The 14,655-nt window shown below is 41.5% G+C and overlaps 1 protein-coding gene across 9 annotated transcripts in view; it reads right to left on the bottom strand.

Annotated features, from left to right (window-relative positions):
* Positions 1-5,799, bottom strand: part of MAP3K4 (mitogen-activated protein kinase kinase kinase 4) — a 71,702-nt gene extending 65,903 nt beyond the window's left edge. For 2 of the 9 annotated variants that reach the window (XR_005604316.1, XM_039570012.1), the window contains exon 1: positions 1,892-2,262. Coding sequence is in view for 8 of the 9 variants with exons in the window: in XM_039570012.1 (XP_039425946.1) it covers positions 1,892-1,962 (71 nt within the window). In the remaining variant the exon portion in view is untranslated. Of the gene's footprint in view, positions 1-1,891; positions 2,264-5,776 lie in introns of those variants that run through there. The other 7 variants (XM_039570008.1, XM_039570013.1, XM_019281222.1 and 4 more) reach the window with 6 other exon arrangements.
* Positions 5,800-14,655: the final 8,856 nt, after the last annotated feature.

Genomic DNA, 14,655 nt, shown 5'->3' with positions numbered 1-14,655 from the left:
GAACACATTCATACTCTACAAACAGGATTAAAAGCTATCTGCCATCAAATGGATTTCAATTGCCCAAGCCTGGGCAAAATAAACTGATTTCAACAAAATTCTAACCTCACAGCCCCAAGAATAAACATCTAACGATGACTCCAAAATTTAAATCGACAGTAATCATGTTTGAAAAAGCTTCAGATACTTTACTTGTATTACATTTAAGTAAAAGCAAGTGCTGCATGAAGCCAGAGAAGCAATTGTGTTCTAAAGCAGGTGTGAAGTTGGGACACAGAGTACACAGAGAAATGAATCACAGTGGATGGAGTATATGCATTACCCTACACAAATTAAGGCTACCTAATTGTTTTGAGACATCCCCTTCCCACCCACCAGCTCACTCTGAAGTAACTAATTCAATTTTCATTTGCTGGGTGAAGTTGTCACCACATTATCCACACCCACATCCGACTCATATAAACTGTCCTGTAATAAGCAGAATCCAGCAGAGGTCAGAAATGGCCCTGCACAGGAAATGCCTGGGTGTTTTCCATGCAGCCTCTGAAGATTACTCTTCTACATGAAGACAGCCCAGGTCTAGGGTCATGCTGTTGGACAAACTTTATTTTAAGTCATTTTCTGCTGAACCTGCAGTATTAAGTCTTTGAAGAGTCCTTGAAAAAGTAACTTAGAAGCTTATTAATTCAGCTGCCCTATAGCATTTGTATTTCATAATATTTCTGTTAAATCTAATTAGTTTTATATATCTTCTGATTTTGGCATTCTCATGACAGAAAAACAAATCATTAATGCAAACTCAAAGGCATTGTTAACTCCATAGCCTTGACCCAAACAGGAGCACATCACAACTTCCCTTTTATTCCATCAATACAAAGCAGCAGCTCGCAATATTCAAGAACCATCTCAGCAACACGACAGAAGATTTTTTGCACAGCACACCTGGTACACAGTGCACCTGACTACTGCCTTACAGTACTAATTGATCACACAAGCGTTTTAAAAACGTTTCCTGAATGCTTCCTAGTGAGAAGTGAAGTGCATCAACAGGATGTTATTTTAAAATGAGAAATAATTGCCACGGAATTAATAACGTGGACTTCTGCAATACTTCTACAGCCAGCTGGAAACACTAAAGCATAAAGTAATTTGCATCCCCATCTCTCAGCAGGACACAGATGGAGACTTGCAAAAAGCCAATCTGCAGGTCAGCATATTCAGGAGGTGACAGCAGTTGCAGAAAGCTTTGAAGCATCACAACACTTCTTTGTGAACGCTTTTTCTTTATTTTTTTTTAAACCCCATCTTCTTACAACTATCGATTGCAATGTTGCCAGCAGCGATACTCCGTGACCCTGCTGTTTTACCGGCACTCTAAAGAAAACCCGATTTTAATCAAGGCTGCTATAAACACGAGACACCCTTCCAGAGGGCAGCGCTTCCATCGCTGCAGTTCACAAGTCGAGGAGCACAGGTCACGCTCCGTCAGCCTCCCGCGGGCTCCAGCTGCTGTTCCCCCTCGTCTCTGCAGCCCCCGGACCTCCGGCCCGACCCCGAGAGCCGGGCTCGGCAGTGCCCCGACACACCCACCCGCACTGCTGCGAGGCTGGGGGCGAAGGAAACGATTTGCTTTAATTGCAAAGCGCCCACAAAACACTGCCTTACCCACCGCAGCCACTAGAGATTTCTTAATCGAAGCACTTTCTCGGTCCGTGGGGCGCTCTGCAGAAGCGCTGAAGCAGCAGCAGCAGCAGCAGCAGACAGAGGTTCTGCAACGCGGAGGGGCCGGGGGCGGGGGGCAGAGCGTGCACCCCCGGCCCCGGCGCTCGCAGCCCCCGCCCGGCATCGCTCCCTGCAGGGAGCTCCCTGTGAGGCAGCGCTGGGTACTGACCTCCCCGGCGGCGGCGGCGGCTCCTCCATGGCGGCGGCGGCGGCACAGACCAGCGCGGCGGCGTCTCTCATGCATGCACCGGCGCCGCATGGCGGCGGGCCCCAGTGCGCGGCGCGGGGGCGCAGCGAGGAGCAGGAGCAGCAGGAGGAGGGGAGCGGGTTCCTACCCGGCTGCAGGAGCGCGGCCGCGCAGAGCCGCCCGCGCGGCCGCCATCTTGGGAACAGCCTCCGAGGGCAGCGGCGCCGGCAGCATCGCTACGGCGCGGCAGGAGGGACCGGCCGCGCCAGAGGCGCTCGCTCCGCCGCGGCCGGGCAGGGGGCGGCTCCCGGTGCGGGTTCCCCCCTCTCTCCCGCGGCCGCGGGGTCGGGACGGGCTGTGAGACCGCGGCACTTCCCTCCGACACCGTGGAAACTACGTCTCCACAGTTTCCCGCGAGGGGCCGCGTTTATCCCGAGGCGGGGCGGTGATGGGGGCGCGGCGGGAGCTGCCGCCCCCCTCGCTGGCCCCGTGGCGGAGCTGTCAGGCGCTACCTGCGGCCGCTCGCTGCGGGTGCCGCGGTCCCTGCAGCTCTCGTTCCCACACCGCTGGCAGACAGAGACAGAAGAAAAACCATCCTGCTGAGAGGAAGATGGTTTCCCTCAGCAGGTGCCAACTCCCCGCAGCCGTGCTGGCCCGATGTCCAGCGGAGGCTGGAGCGACCACGGCTGGATCCAAGGAGGTGGAAGGCGTGAAAGACCTTTGAGGTCCCCTTTGAGGGCGTGCATGGAAGAATGATCTTTCATCTTTTGTACGCTGCTGCTGCTGACAGAGTAACTTGTTTCAGTTTATGAACCTGGCCATTTTAAACCCTCCAGCAGCACTGGTTATCAGCCTTGGACAGAGAACTGGAGCCATAATATCCATTTGGAAATACGGGGAGGAAAAATGTAATTTCCTGAGCCGTAGGTTGGCAGGAATATCATTATCAATGTTAACACCCGTCAAAGGCAGAAAAGTGCCATGGGTTGTTCAATTGTTAGGGTCGATGAGAGGGAGCCTCATCTTCTGTGTTACAGGATTGGAAGCACAGCAGCAAACCCCGGCATCAGTAATGTGTATACAAAGCACATGCATTATTTCTGATGGGTGAAATTTGAGCTTGGACTGGATTCAGTTCTAGATTCTGCATTTATGCACCAGTTCCTTCATTACTTGTACAAGAAATTTGCCCCTTTCTAGTATGATACTAAAATTCAGTTGTAAAGTCACTGTTCGTGAAATAAAGTTGTCCACCTCTCTATCAAAGTTTAGGAAGCAAATTCAACAGGCCCTTTAAAATAAAAGATTTTCTTTTTAAGCTGAAATGTAGAATATAGTTCTAGTACATCATTTTAATAACATCTACTATTTATCATCTTAATAAATGCATACTTTAAAATGCAAGATCAGATAAGTAACATTATGCAGGAAGCCACTTAGACTGTTTTCTGTAGGTCGAGAAAGATACCTGAATCACCATGACTCTGATGATCATGACATTTAAACGTCAAGACACTCAGCATTTATGTCAAGAATTATTAACTAAGATACCTCATGTAATGGAAAAATGCAGTATTTAGCATGTTAAAGACGTCTGCTCAAGTACTTGAGCTCAAAACCATGAAGCAGCTCCAACAGTGGATACACACAGTACATTCCCACTAATCTGTCATGGTGAACAAAATTTAGAAACCATAGCTGAAGGAAGTCAAGGTCAAAAATTCTGAAGTGCTAACCTAATACATTAGCTGTCATCTCCATAAAAAACATACATTATATAGGGTAAAGCTGTTTACTTCCCAGAATGCATGTGGTTTTAGTATGATAGCAAATAACAAAGGGTCGATGTTACTGATTAAATTCGAACATCCTTTTCAGTTAGGGATCATTGTCTCACACCATCTGTGCAGCTGTTTGCATGGCAGAGGCGTATTTAGCAATCATGGCAAAATATTTCAGCTTCTTTACTTCTTCTATGAAAACAACCAGTGCAGTGGTATGTTAGAAGCACATCATTTTCATTAACTAGGAAAAAAACCTGATACTGCATTTTGCCATAGATGTGAGGGCCTGATGGTGGGGAAGTGGAGACATCCCAAGGGCCCTTGGCAAAGGGCGAAACGGGGACTGACCGCTGCCACTACTTTCTGTAAATATTAAGATAGTTTACTGAAGTAAACTGGGGTTCACTGCAGCCTCTTCAAAAAGGAGGTCCAGAAAAATCTTCCCTGCATGCACTTTTCCCTTTCCCTTTAGGGCAGCCCAGCATATTGAGTTGCATCACATTTTTGTGGTATATCACAGAACATATCCTAGAACTACAGATACTGACCAAGCAAAGTAAGGCTGTAAGTTTGATACAGTGATGCTTCGTTATCTGCAATAGACCATAGATAGCAACATAGCTCCTGGCATCAAGAAGAAGATTGTAAGAGGAGAGGTTTGTAAATGGCCTTACAGAGAACTTGGGAAGAAATTAAGAGATGCAGAAATATCTGGAGTTGATAGTACAGGAAACAGCAGATGACATAGGAGTCTCAGAGCCTATATAGGGATAATATTTAGCAAAGAAAAAAATTCAAGGCATTACAGAGGTCTTAAAAAATGATATGCGAAAAAATTATCTTCATTACTTTTGGCTTCTTTTGAGGAATATCATCATATTTCAAAGACTAAACATATCAGTATTTCATAAGTGCATAGAAATTGATACATGAAATTGTTCACTCTGGTTCTACTCCTGGAACAGAAGGCAGCACAGGATTAAAATACAGATCACAATAAGTAGCATCTGTCTGTAAGAAAATTGAGTTAAAATATTAGGAATGGATTTTATTGTCTGATGTGGCAAAATCATGACTCCAAAATTCTAGGTTAAAAAAACAAACCAGGAAACAGGTAACTGTCAAAATAGACAAACTTTTTTCAGTTTAACTTCTGTTTTCAGAAGTTTTAGAATTAATTTTCTTCTTTTTTTTTCAGAAAAACATCTGGCTTTATAATTTAGCAGATGCTGCAATTGCTTAGGAATTGCTTTTTATTCTAGCAACATGCCTTTTATTACAGCAGCAGTCCTAGAACTTGCATTAGAAATTTGAGATGGCGGTAGCATCCTAATAACAAAAATAGGTCTTTCAAATAGCATTTTCAAAATTTCTACTGAAACTACCCTTGAAATTTCTGTCTATTCCTGGGGCACATATTCTGTTATTCCTTCCTCCTCATTTCATCACAGGTATCAGACACGACTGTACATGCAGCTGTGCTTTTGCCATTTCTCCAGTTATTTTCTATATACAAAAAAACTTAATGAAGACAAAGAAATATTTGGTCCATGTAGGTAAATAAATATAAGAAAATATTTGTAAATTTTTCTCCTGGCACCTGTCACAAGGCCAAACTTCCAAACTTTTTTTCACGTCACAAATGTTGCAGAATAAGGCACAACTTGGTTTTTGGTTTTAAGTCAGTTAGTGAAATCTAGTAATCAGATTGTTCTTCACTGTGTGAACTACATGCAAAAAATCAAATTCTTGACAAAACCAGCTTTGTACAATTACTTTTCTCTTCCAATAAGTTATTTAGTTTAATTCTAATAAAAGCTATTTAAAAGTAAAAGCAAAGTTAATTAGACATTGGAAAGCAGCCTGCTATATAGTTAGTCTAGATCTAGTAAAATGTGCTAAAGATAAAATATTCATTTTTTCTTGGTCATAGATTAGACATGTTCTTCTGCAATGCAATGAAGAGTAAAACATGAGCAATACCTGCATTTAAAATCTAGAACACAACCTGATACCCTTTCTTATGTAGACATTGAAACTAGCAGCTCCAGAGTCCAAATAAAACACCACAATGTATTTCTACCTGGACATATGCAGATTCCTCCATCGACAGTTTTGTTGTTCTCACAGAAGATCAGGCTGGGGGTGGCATTGAAAGAAACAGAAAGCAGTTCTCAGTGTCATCTAATTTGAGCTTTGCTGCAATTGATTTGAAGTGTGAAGCTGAAAGAAATTAAGGAGTCACACTGTATATACCCTTGTTCAATCACCCGTTACTGCTGTGATTCATTCACTTGGGAAGCTTGCATGATAGCTGCCAAAGCTTGTTCAGCAGCATGGTTTAACACCCGTGCTATAATAGGAGCCAGCTAGCTTGACGGAGGTGGAATATTTCTGTCTGAACGCTGTCATCTCACAGGCTGCATGCTGGATTGCACAGGGCTCGATACCATTAATTCACCACTATTAAAGGAGTATTTGTTAGTAAGAGTAGCATGAGGTCAGAGACATTCCTGGGATTATTGTTTTATCACTTCAACTGGGCATTATTTTTTTGGGTCCTTCCTCTCCTAAAAAGCAACTCTATGTAGCACTGCCTCTGCCATTATTTAAACGGCATGACCCATATGAGAGAAGTACAAATTCCAGTTGTGCTTAAAGTTGTATGCTTTTACTGTGTAAAGCTGGTCTTTGGGCTCAGTGTTTGTAAAGCTGGGCATAGCTAAATCCACTGGCTTCTATTCAAAGATACCAAGGAACTGGACATAGAAATTATCTGAAACTGAAAATGTTGACATACGTATAACAGTCTGGCTACAGGAGTTTATGTCTTCCCAAGAACTGACTTTGGACCTGTAACAATCAGCTGCACTGAATTCAGTGCTACTTGAACTTGACTATCAACAACAGAGTAGGCTTGCTTAAAGCTAGCTTGGCTCCTGATAAATCATATTTTAATTCTTTCCCCAGCTGTATAATAAACATACTCAGTGAGCAGCCATGGGGCATTTATAAACAAGACCAAATGACCAAATGCTTGTCTGCATTTGTGTTCACTACATTAATTTTATGTTCAAAGAAGCTCCACTGAAGAAATGGGGCCAATTCCTTTAAACCATATTTGTAGGCCCAGAGCATCTCCATCTGTCTTCTGTGTGTGCCTGACAGTGCAATTTAGTGCATTGTTGCACGCAACTCTTTCAACATGTTTTCAAGCATCTTGCAAGTTTGACTAGTTGCTTATACCGAAATTTATAAAGTGATGCTTCTTATTTCCATCATCCCAGAAAGCACCAAAAAAAAAAAGTTCCAGACTATCTCTTTTGAAATACCTGGTTGTGCTGCTGAGGCTCTTTCTATGTCTGCCTTGCAGCAGCTGCGTTATCCCAGCAGAAAACAGCTGTGAGATTCGTATCAAACTTCCCTGTCTGGGAAGACAGGAGCTGTCCATGTCTCCTCCTTCCAACAGCTCTTTTTATAAGTGAGAGTAATCACAGAAAAGCAGCGTGGCTCGCATATCCCTTTACCCCAACAGTTCCTGGCAGTTGTATCAGCTGGATGGAGTTATAAGCAGCCATGAGAAAATTTTAATCTTCATTAAATGTTAATCCTGGCAAACACTTATATACACATCAGTTCACTTATATAGTAGGCATACTGAAATCAGTGGGACAACCCTGGGAGAACAGTTACTCATACATATAATTGTTTATAGGATTGATTTCCTCCTTTTGCTCTGAATCATCTGGAATAATTTTGTCCCCACAATTTCACAAGGTGAGTTTTGTGGCATAATCCTGTCGATGGCTCGGTTCTGGTGAACATCAGTAGGAATTAAGATACTCCCCATTTGTTCCAAACCCTCCTAACTAGAGCATAGTAAAATAGTATCTTATTCTACAACTCCCGGTTGTGTCCCATTCTGCAGTGCCTCAAGTTTTATTTTTTCATTTCTGTCCATTTCATTAGTTCAAAAAAGCTGTTCCCCCCTTGTTAACATAACAATCTTCATGCTTCTAAATGCTCACACAGTTCCTACAGTATAAAACACTATAAAGAGGCAATCACCTGCCATTTGACATTATTTCAATGCATTCAGAGCTTTTTTATTCTCATTTGAATCTTATTGGCCCCTATCATTATTTCTCTAATTGATTTGCATTTCCGCTTCCTCACAGGAATTGATGGTTATTTTAAGGCATATCCATGCTAGGAGACGTAGCACACAGCACTTGAAATAACTGTGGAATGATGTGAGCTAATATGCTGTCCTGGCACAGCAGTCTTTCCAGATACAGCCAGCTGAGGAATCCAGATTATGACTTTTGTGTTAGTGAGCTGAGATCCATGTGACATTTTCTGCTGAGCTGTTTGTTTAAAAGATGGTTTCTATCAACATCTTTGGGTGGATTTCACTATGACTGTCAGGATACAATGGGCATTGATAAACTTTAGGACTAGCTATTTTAATTCTAAATTTCAGTCCAAAGCCTATCAACTCCACTGATGTTGTTCTTCAGCTGTGGTGATAATCAGAAATACAAAGGGGTCAAAATTGGGTTAGTTTTTGTTCCTGTCCATGGAAAATAGAACGAGATAATGTGTTGGTTGAGAACAGGATGACCTTGTTGAAGCTCAGGATCTGTAATTGCTCGGTTCCTCCTCTCTTGCAGCCTGAATTCAATGGCATGTTTGAGGCATACTTCTGCTGTTTATCTATGTGATAGTGTGAAGCCTGGGAGAGAAATTTCTTTTGCCCTTAATCTGAGTAGAGATACCAGTCAAACAGCCCTACTACTTGGCCTAGGCATTGAGGCACTAAGGAGGTTAAAAGACGCCAGCTTTCCAATGGATGGATGTTGTGGCACACTGAGCTAGGAGAAAAATGCTGATCTGCAGATTGAGCACCCTGTCTTCAACAGGGCAAGCACACATTATTCATTCAGTAGTATTGGAGAAGGACTCCTGACTAGAGTGTGCTTGTTCACCTGTCAGAAGCATTCAGTATGGATCAGTTGCAAAACTCTATCACATGTTGCATAGCTGTAACCTGCCTGAGATGAGATCATAGAAGTATTAATCTTCCAACTAACTCTTTAGATGGACATTTGGGCTATAGCCCATCTGTCTGAGGCAGTCATGGTCTTCATTGGGCATAGATGACTACTCACAGAACAAGAAGTTATGTATTCTGTAAGCTGTGGAAGATTACTCTAATACATAGTATATTTCTAAATGTACAGTTAAGGTTAATGGAAGAATAGCATTGCTATTCTTATCTGGATTTCAAATTCCAAGGATAACATTTCAGTTAAAACTTTTGCATGAAAATTTATATTTGTACGTTTATGAAACACCCCCAGATGACAGCTTAGTTCTGGGCTCCCCATGACAAAACAGATAGGGACATGCTGGAATGAGTCCAGCAAAGGACCATAAAGGTCGTGAAGGGTGTGGAGCATCTGAGATCTGCAGAGAGGAGCTGGAAATGTTCAACCTGAAGAAGAGGAGGCTCAGGAAGGATCTTAGCAATGTGTAAAAATACTTGATGGGGCGGAGGTAAGACAATGGAGCCAGGCTCTTCCCAGTGGTGTCCTTTGAAAGGACAAGAAGCAGTGGATAAACCATGAACAAAAATCTGTTTAAAGTTGAGAAAAACTTTCCTTATCGTGAGAGTGGTCAAACAATGACATGGGCTCCTCAGGGAGATTGTGGAATCACCATCCTTAGAGATATTCAAAACCTGGCTGGTTGTGGCCCTGAGGAGCCTGCTCCTGCTTACCCTGCTTTAAGCAGAGGGTTGAGATGAGGTGATCTCCAGAGGAACCTGTCCACCTCAGCCATTCTGTGGCTGATCTCATAAATACTTTTGAATTACCAGCAATCTCTTAAACAGTAAGTTCCCTAGGAAACACAACCATTTAAAAGCACACAGCACAAAAAACTTTTGGTATTATTTATAATTTTGTTACGAATTGTGGTGATTTTAAATTAATGAATTTTTAATAAAGAACAATTGCTAGTAAGAATTAAGTTATTCTAAAATGTATAATTCACAATGATGTTATGTAGCCATTTCTGCCTACTAAATTGTAACTTTCTGTCAGAAGAGGGTGTGCAATACCAAATATGTCAGTATAATCACAGCTTTGGGAGCATCTTCCTTTCCAAAGTTGTGCCATTTCCTACTAATGAGGTTTTATAGCAAGACCAACAATACTGCCTTTTTTTAAAATTTTATACTTGAACCACATGGATCGTTTTAAGAAACTTCTAAAAAACAGTTACCATTAACCATGCTTTTGTATTTTAAGTGATACAGAATCCTGATATTCAAATTGTATAAATTATATACCATTGCATTTTACACGTCAAAAAAACCAAGCGTGTCATTATTTGGATGTGGTCAGCTTTATTACTCTGCAAAAAGTGAACGTGACACCCATAATCATTTGTACAAAGCCAGATTCTGAAAATCTTAAGACTCCTCTGATTTCAGCAGTTGTTTTCACTCAGTGAGGTTTGCCCAACCAAAAGGTAAATGGCTCTGTGCTATTCCCTATTCATGGCACTGTACCTCAGCTGAACTTTCTGATAGATTTTTATTATCACACTATCTGTATTTGAAAATAACCTGTAAGCATGTTTAGTGTGGCAAGTACATAAGATCTATTTTTATTACCATTATTTTTCGGAGTTACATTTCGTGCTATGTTTATTGCAGCTATTCCAGATCTCCTTGTTGTATCCACAACAGCCGGCCAACCACTGTGTTGAGTAAGAGGATTTAACTGTGAATGGATCTCTCTCCCTGAAGTAACTAGCTCAGATAGACTTCAGAAAGTGATGTTTTGCCTGCCTCATCACTTGTCTAAAAAGGATAAGGGCAGAGCTATCAGAATTACTCTGATGTAATGCAGTGAGTATGAGTGTCCTAGAAAGTCACAAGCTGTAGGTGTCACATCATCACGGAGTCTTGTTTCCTGTGAACTGTCAAATGATCTTTATTTGAATTTAAATTTTTTTTCTGAGAGAGCAGTAACAAGCAGACAGCCTATTAAATATGCCATTAAATGTCTTTCCTACTTGATCATCAGCATTTTAGTAACTAAAAGTGAACTGACAAGTCGTCTTCACAATTTGCAATTTTTAGCACAAACCAGAATTGAATCTGATCGCCAGCTTGACATTCATGAAGCCTTGTATTTATGCATAAATATGAAAGTTCAGTATAAAAAGTTCATGCTCATATTGGCCATCAGAGTCCTAGGGGCTGATTATGAAAATGTGGCTGTGGGCATATAAAAATAATAGAAATACAATTTCTATTATTTTATTAACTATAGAAAGTTCTATTTAAATGTACAGTGTGTGTACTCAGAGCCATAAAGAATCAGCCATCTTACCTACAAGATGTTTACAAAGCAAGTCTGCTAGGTTTTCTTACAGCCTCTTTGTAACATATTTCATTGTTTTTTAAATTTTATTTTATTTCATTTCATTTCATTTTAATTTAGAAATGTAATATTTCTGTTGTAGAATATGGGGGCATGTGTAAGAAATAAGTAATAAATACAATTACAGCCATGACAGGGCACATGCAAGTGTGATATTTAGTGGTTGGTTCTGTTAGTAATCGTAGTTATATCCAACAGATACAAAAAGGATGGAACAGCAGAAACAGGGGGATGTTGTAGCTACTGCAATTCTGGTGTAACTTGAGCCTTATATTAACCTGGATTAAGTATTTGTTTGACAGTGGTTGCTTGCACTGAATTTAACTGGTTTTTTTTCAAAGTAAGAAGTCTGCCTTAAAAATAACTATTTGATGATTAGATTATGTAATTTATTATGATGCCTTTATGAGCCATGCTTCTCACCTCTGCATATTGCTAGATTTTTTTCAGCTTCCACATGCTTGGATTACATCGCACTTTGTTCCAAAGCATTCTCCTTGAGAGTGATCTCTATTTCTGTGCAATCTGACAAGCTGAAAAAGGTTTTCTTGGTGTATTTATAGTGGGGAAAGCTGGCAGAGCTACAAATACAACTCCAGCATTGTTTATGAGCATAATTGAATCTCTTCCCATTGCAATATAAAACTATAATAATGTGTGCATTTTTTACCAGTATAACTACATCAATAATAGAGCTGCTTCTGCCATACATTATATCCACCCATCATTAGCTTACAGTGAAAGTGTCATTTATTGTGCTTACAAGTAGGAAAAAAGTCTATTCTTGTCAATAAACAAAGTCCCAGTTTTAGTGCCAGGAAGATGCATTTTTTTTCTTTGCCAGGAGCAAGGGACTCTCTGAGGAACAGGCTGCATGGTTTAGCTGTTGAACGCTTGTCCTGCTGCATGCTTCCCATCAGCCAAATATATTATCAGAGCAGTACCCAGATTCTTTGGCTATAAACAAAAGCAGGCATGTACTTTTTAGTGCCACCAGCAACCCTTGATGTTCAAGGTTCATATTTCCTTAAAGGGCTAGATTAGAAATTTTTCCAACCCCCTAGTCTCCATACATGTAAGATAATTAATACGAAAAATTTCAGTGTAGTTCAAGGTCTTTAAACCAAGATGGTCTGTTTTGCATTTCTGTGTAAAATGGAAAGGCACAGAGGTAAATGCAATGTTTAGTATCCGTGAACACCTTTGCAAGGGTAGGAAGGTATGCATTTAATCTGCATTTGGTAGGGCTAAAGCTTAAATAGAACTTTGGCAAAATCAAAGAGCTGCAAATTCAGCAGTGACTGGGCAAGAAATCCCCGTGGTTTTGCAGGAGGGTGAAATTGCAGCAGAAGGCCAGGCTTGTCCTGGGCCAGTTCATGTTTGCTGCTGGTTGCCTTGCTCCTGGTCTGTGGAGCACTGACCTGCCAGGAGCTCGAGGGGGATTGCGCTGCAGAGCTTCTGCTTGTCTCTGCTTTGCACAAGTGCTCCATCCCTACCTCCACGGCTTGTGGCAGAGTGCATGGCCCCTACTGACCTGACTTTCAGGGTACTGCGGGGTGAGTCACACCCACGCCACAAGCTGAGTGCCCTATCTGCAAGGGTAGGGCACACACGGTGTGACGAGGAAGGGCTCTGCCTCTGGCTGGACATCAGCACTCAGCCACAAGAAGAAAGCCCAGAAGAAATTGTTCAGGGACTCTGGTTCTTACGTCCCAGCTGTTTAGTACACTTAGAGGAGTATTCAAGTTACACCTGTTTAGGGAAGGTGTAACCTCTGACTTGGGCTGTTGAGCTGGCTCAACAAGCAGGTACGGGTCAGGGTGATGCAAGTCCTGCCCTTGCCCTTCCCTGTCAGACTATTTGTTTCCTCAAAGGTATCAAGCAAACTCTGAAGCTTTTAAGTAGGAGGGAGGGTTAAAGAGACACGCAACCATCATTGAGAGCTGCAGACAAAAATAACCTGGTATTATTTTTACAGAAATGCATTTAGTCAATTTATTTAGGCAAAAGGATGCCCCTGTAAAGCAAAACACGGAGTTCACAAGAGCAAGCAGAAATTAGAACAGGTATTCAAAGAATGAGTACTGAACCAATAATAGATATTATGGTGCTAGGACAAATTTGTTAATTTTCAGCAAAGACCAGTTTGCAGTAGAAAAGAATGCTGCAAGTATTTTATAGAAGAGAAATTTGCTAATCTGCACTGTTGAAAATGCATGAATATGGGTTTGAGGTGTTTCCAGGAAAAATACAATAATGAATGAAGGGTACTTTGTCCACAAAAATATATTTGCAAGGGCTCTTAGACATGAGAGAGTCACCAGCTCTTGTGACACTGATTGCTTAAAAATGGGTCGTTCCTAGGGAAGGAAGACAATAAACCATTCTTGCAGGAAGTCTCAGGCAGAAGCAACACTGGCCAAGTTTAAAATTTGCTGGGGAGTAGAAGCTGAGGATGTACTAGAATATATTGGGCTTAAGGTTACAACTGAACGAGCAATATATTATTTTCATTTCACTGGACAAAGCTAGACCCATGTTCTGCTTATGAGCTGCTTTTAAATTCACAAAACAAAAAAAAACCCTCCCAAATGCGTCACAAATTGGAAGTACTTGTACAAAACATTCATCAAACAAGTTCATGCAAATGCCTGTTGTAAGAATTCCTCAGAGCATTTGACATTTGTGCCACAATATTTGTGTGCTGCGTGACATTCATGATGTATTTATGCTCTATGAGCAAGTGCCTCACTCAGAAGGTTGTTGCTGTTCTGCCGTGGGTTGACTGCCAGCCCTGCACAGGGGAGGCACTGTGCTCCTCTTTCATCAAATTTGTGCAGACAAAGGAAGGTGGCAGATGAATGGTGCCTCGGTCCTCTGCTGCTCTCTCTCTTCACTGTTGACATTTCCATTTTTGATTAAAGAGATTTCAGCTACTGTTACACCAGACAGTTAGGCAGATAAGCAAAGAAATTCTCTTGCCTCAGAGCATTAGGAATATTTTTTTAAGTCACAGCTCCGGGAACCATGTGAATTAGAGGTAAATACCAACTCAGATTAAATGAGTGTCTTCAGTTTTGAAGAATAGTGCTTGAAGACTTAATCCAGAAATATTCTGAAGTTTTAGTACACGAAACAGAGTGAAAATAAAAAAGGATTTACATATACTTAGGCCTGCCTTCTTATTCTGGGGACCTGATTCATGACTTCTGAATGCCTGGATTAGCAATTCTGTATTTAGCAGTGACCAAAATATTCAAAAATAGCTTCTCACTATTCGTGCAGTCTATATTTATGCTTGGTAAAAGCCATCTAAGCTGCTAAAAAAAGGAACACAGACCTTGGCAGTAGCAGGGCATGTCCACAAAAATCAATATGCAACATTGCCATTTGGATCTGAACTTCTCTTCTGTTGCCTCTCAGCAGTGGCAGAGACTGACAGGAGCTACGCTGGGACACTCCTCCTCTTCTTCTATCACTTATCCCTTAGGTTTGATGCATAAAG

The sequence above is a fragment of the Corvus cornix genome, chromosome 3 (genome assembly GCF_000738735.6).
Source record: "Corvus cornix cornix isolate S_Up_H32 chromosome 3, ASM73873v5, whole genome shotgun sequence".
In the NCBI taxonomy this organism is placed as follows: domain Eukaryota; kingdom Metazoa; phylum Chordata; class Aves; order Passeriformes; family Corvidae; genus Corvus; species Corvus cornix.
Note: the sequence above shows the minus strand (reverse complement) of the source record. Positions and strands in the feature narration are given on the sequence as shown.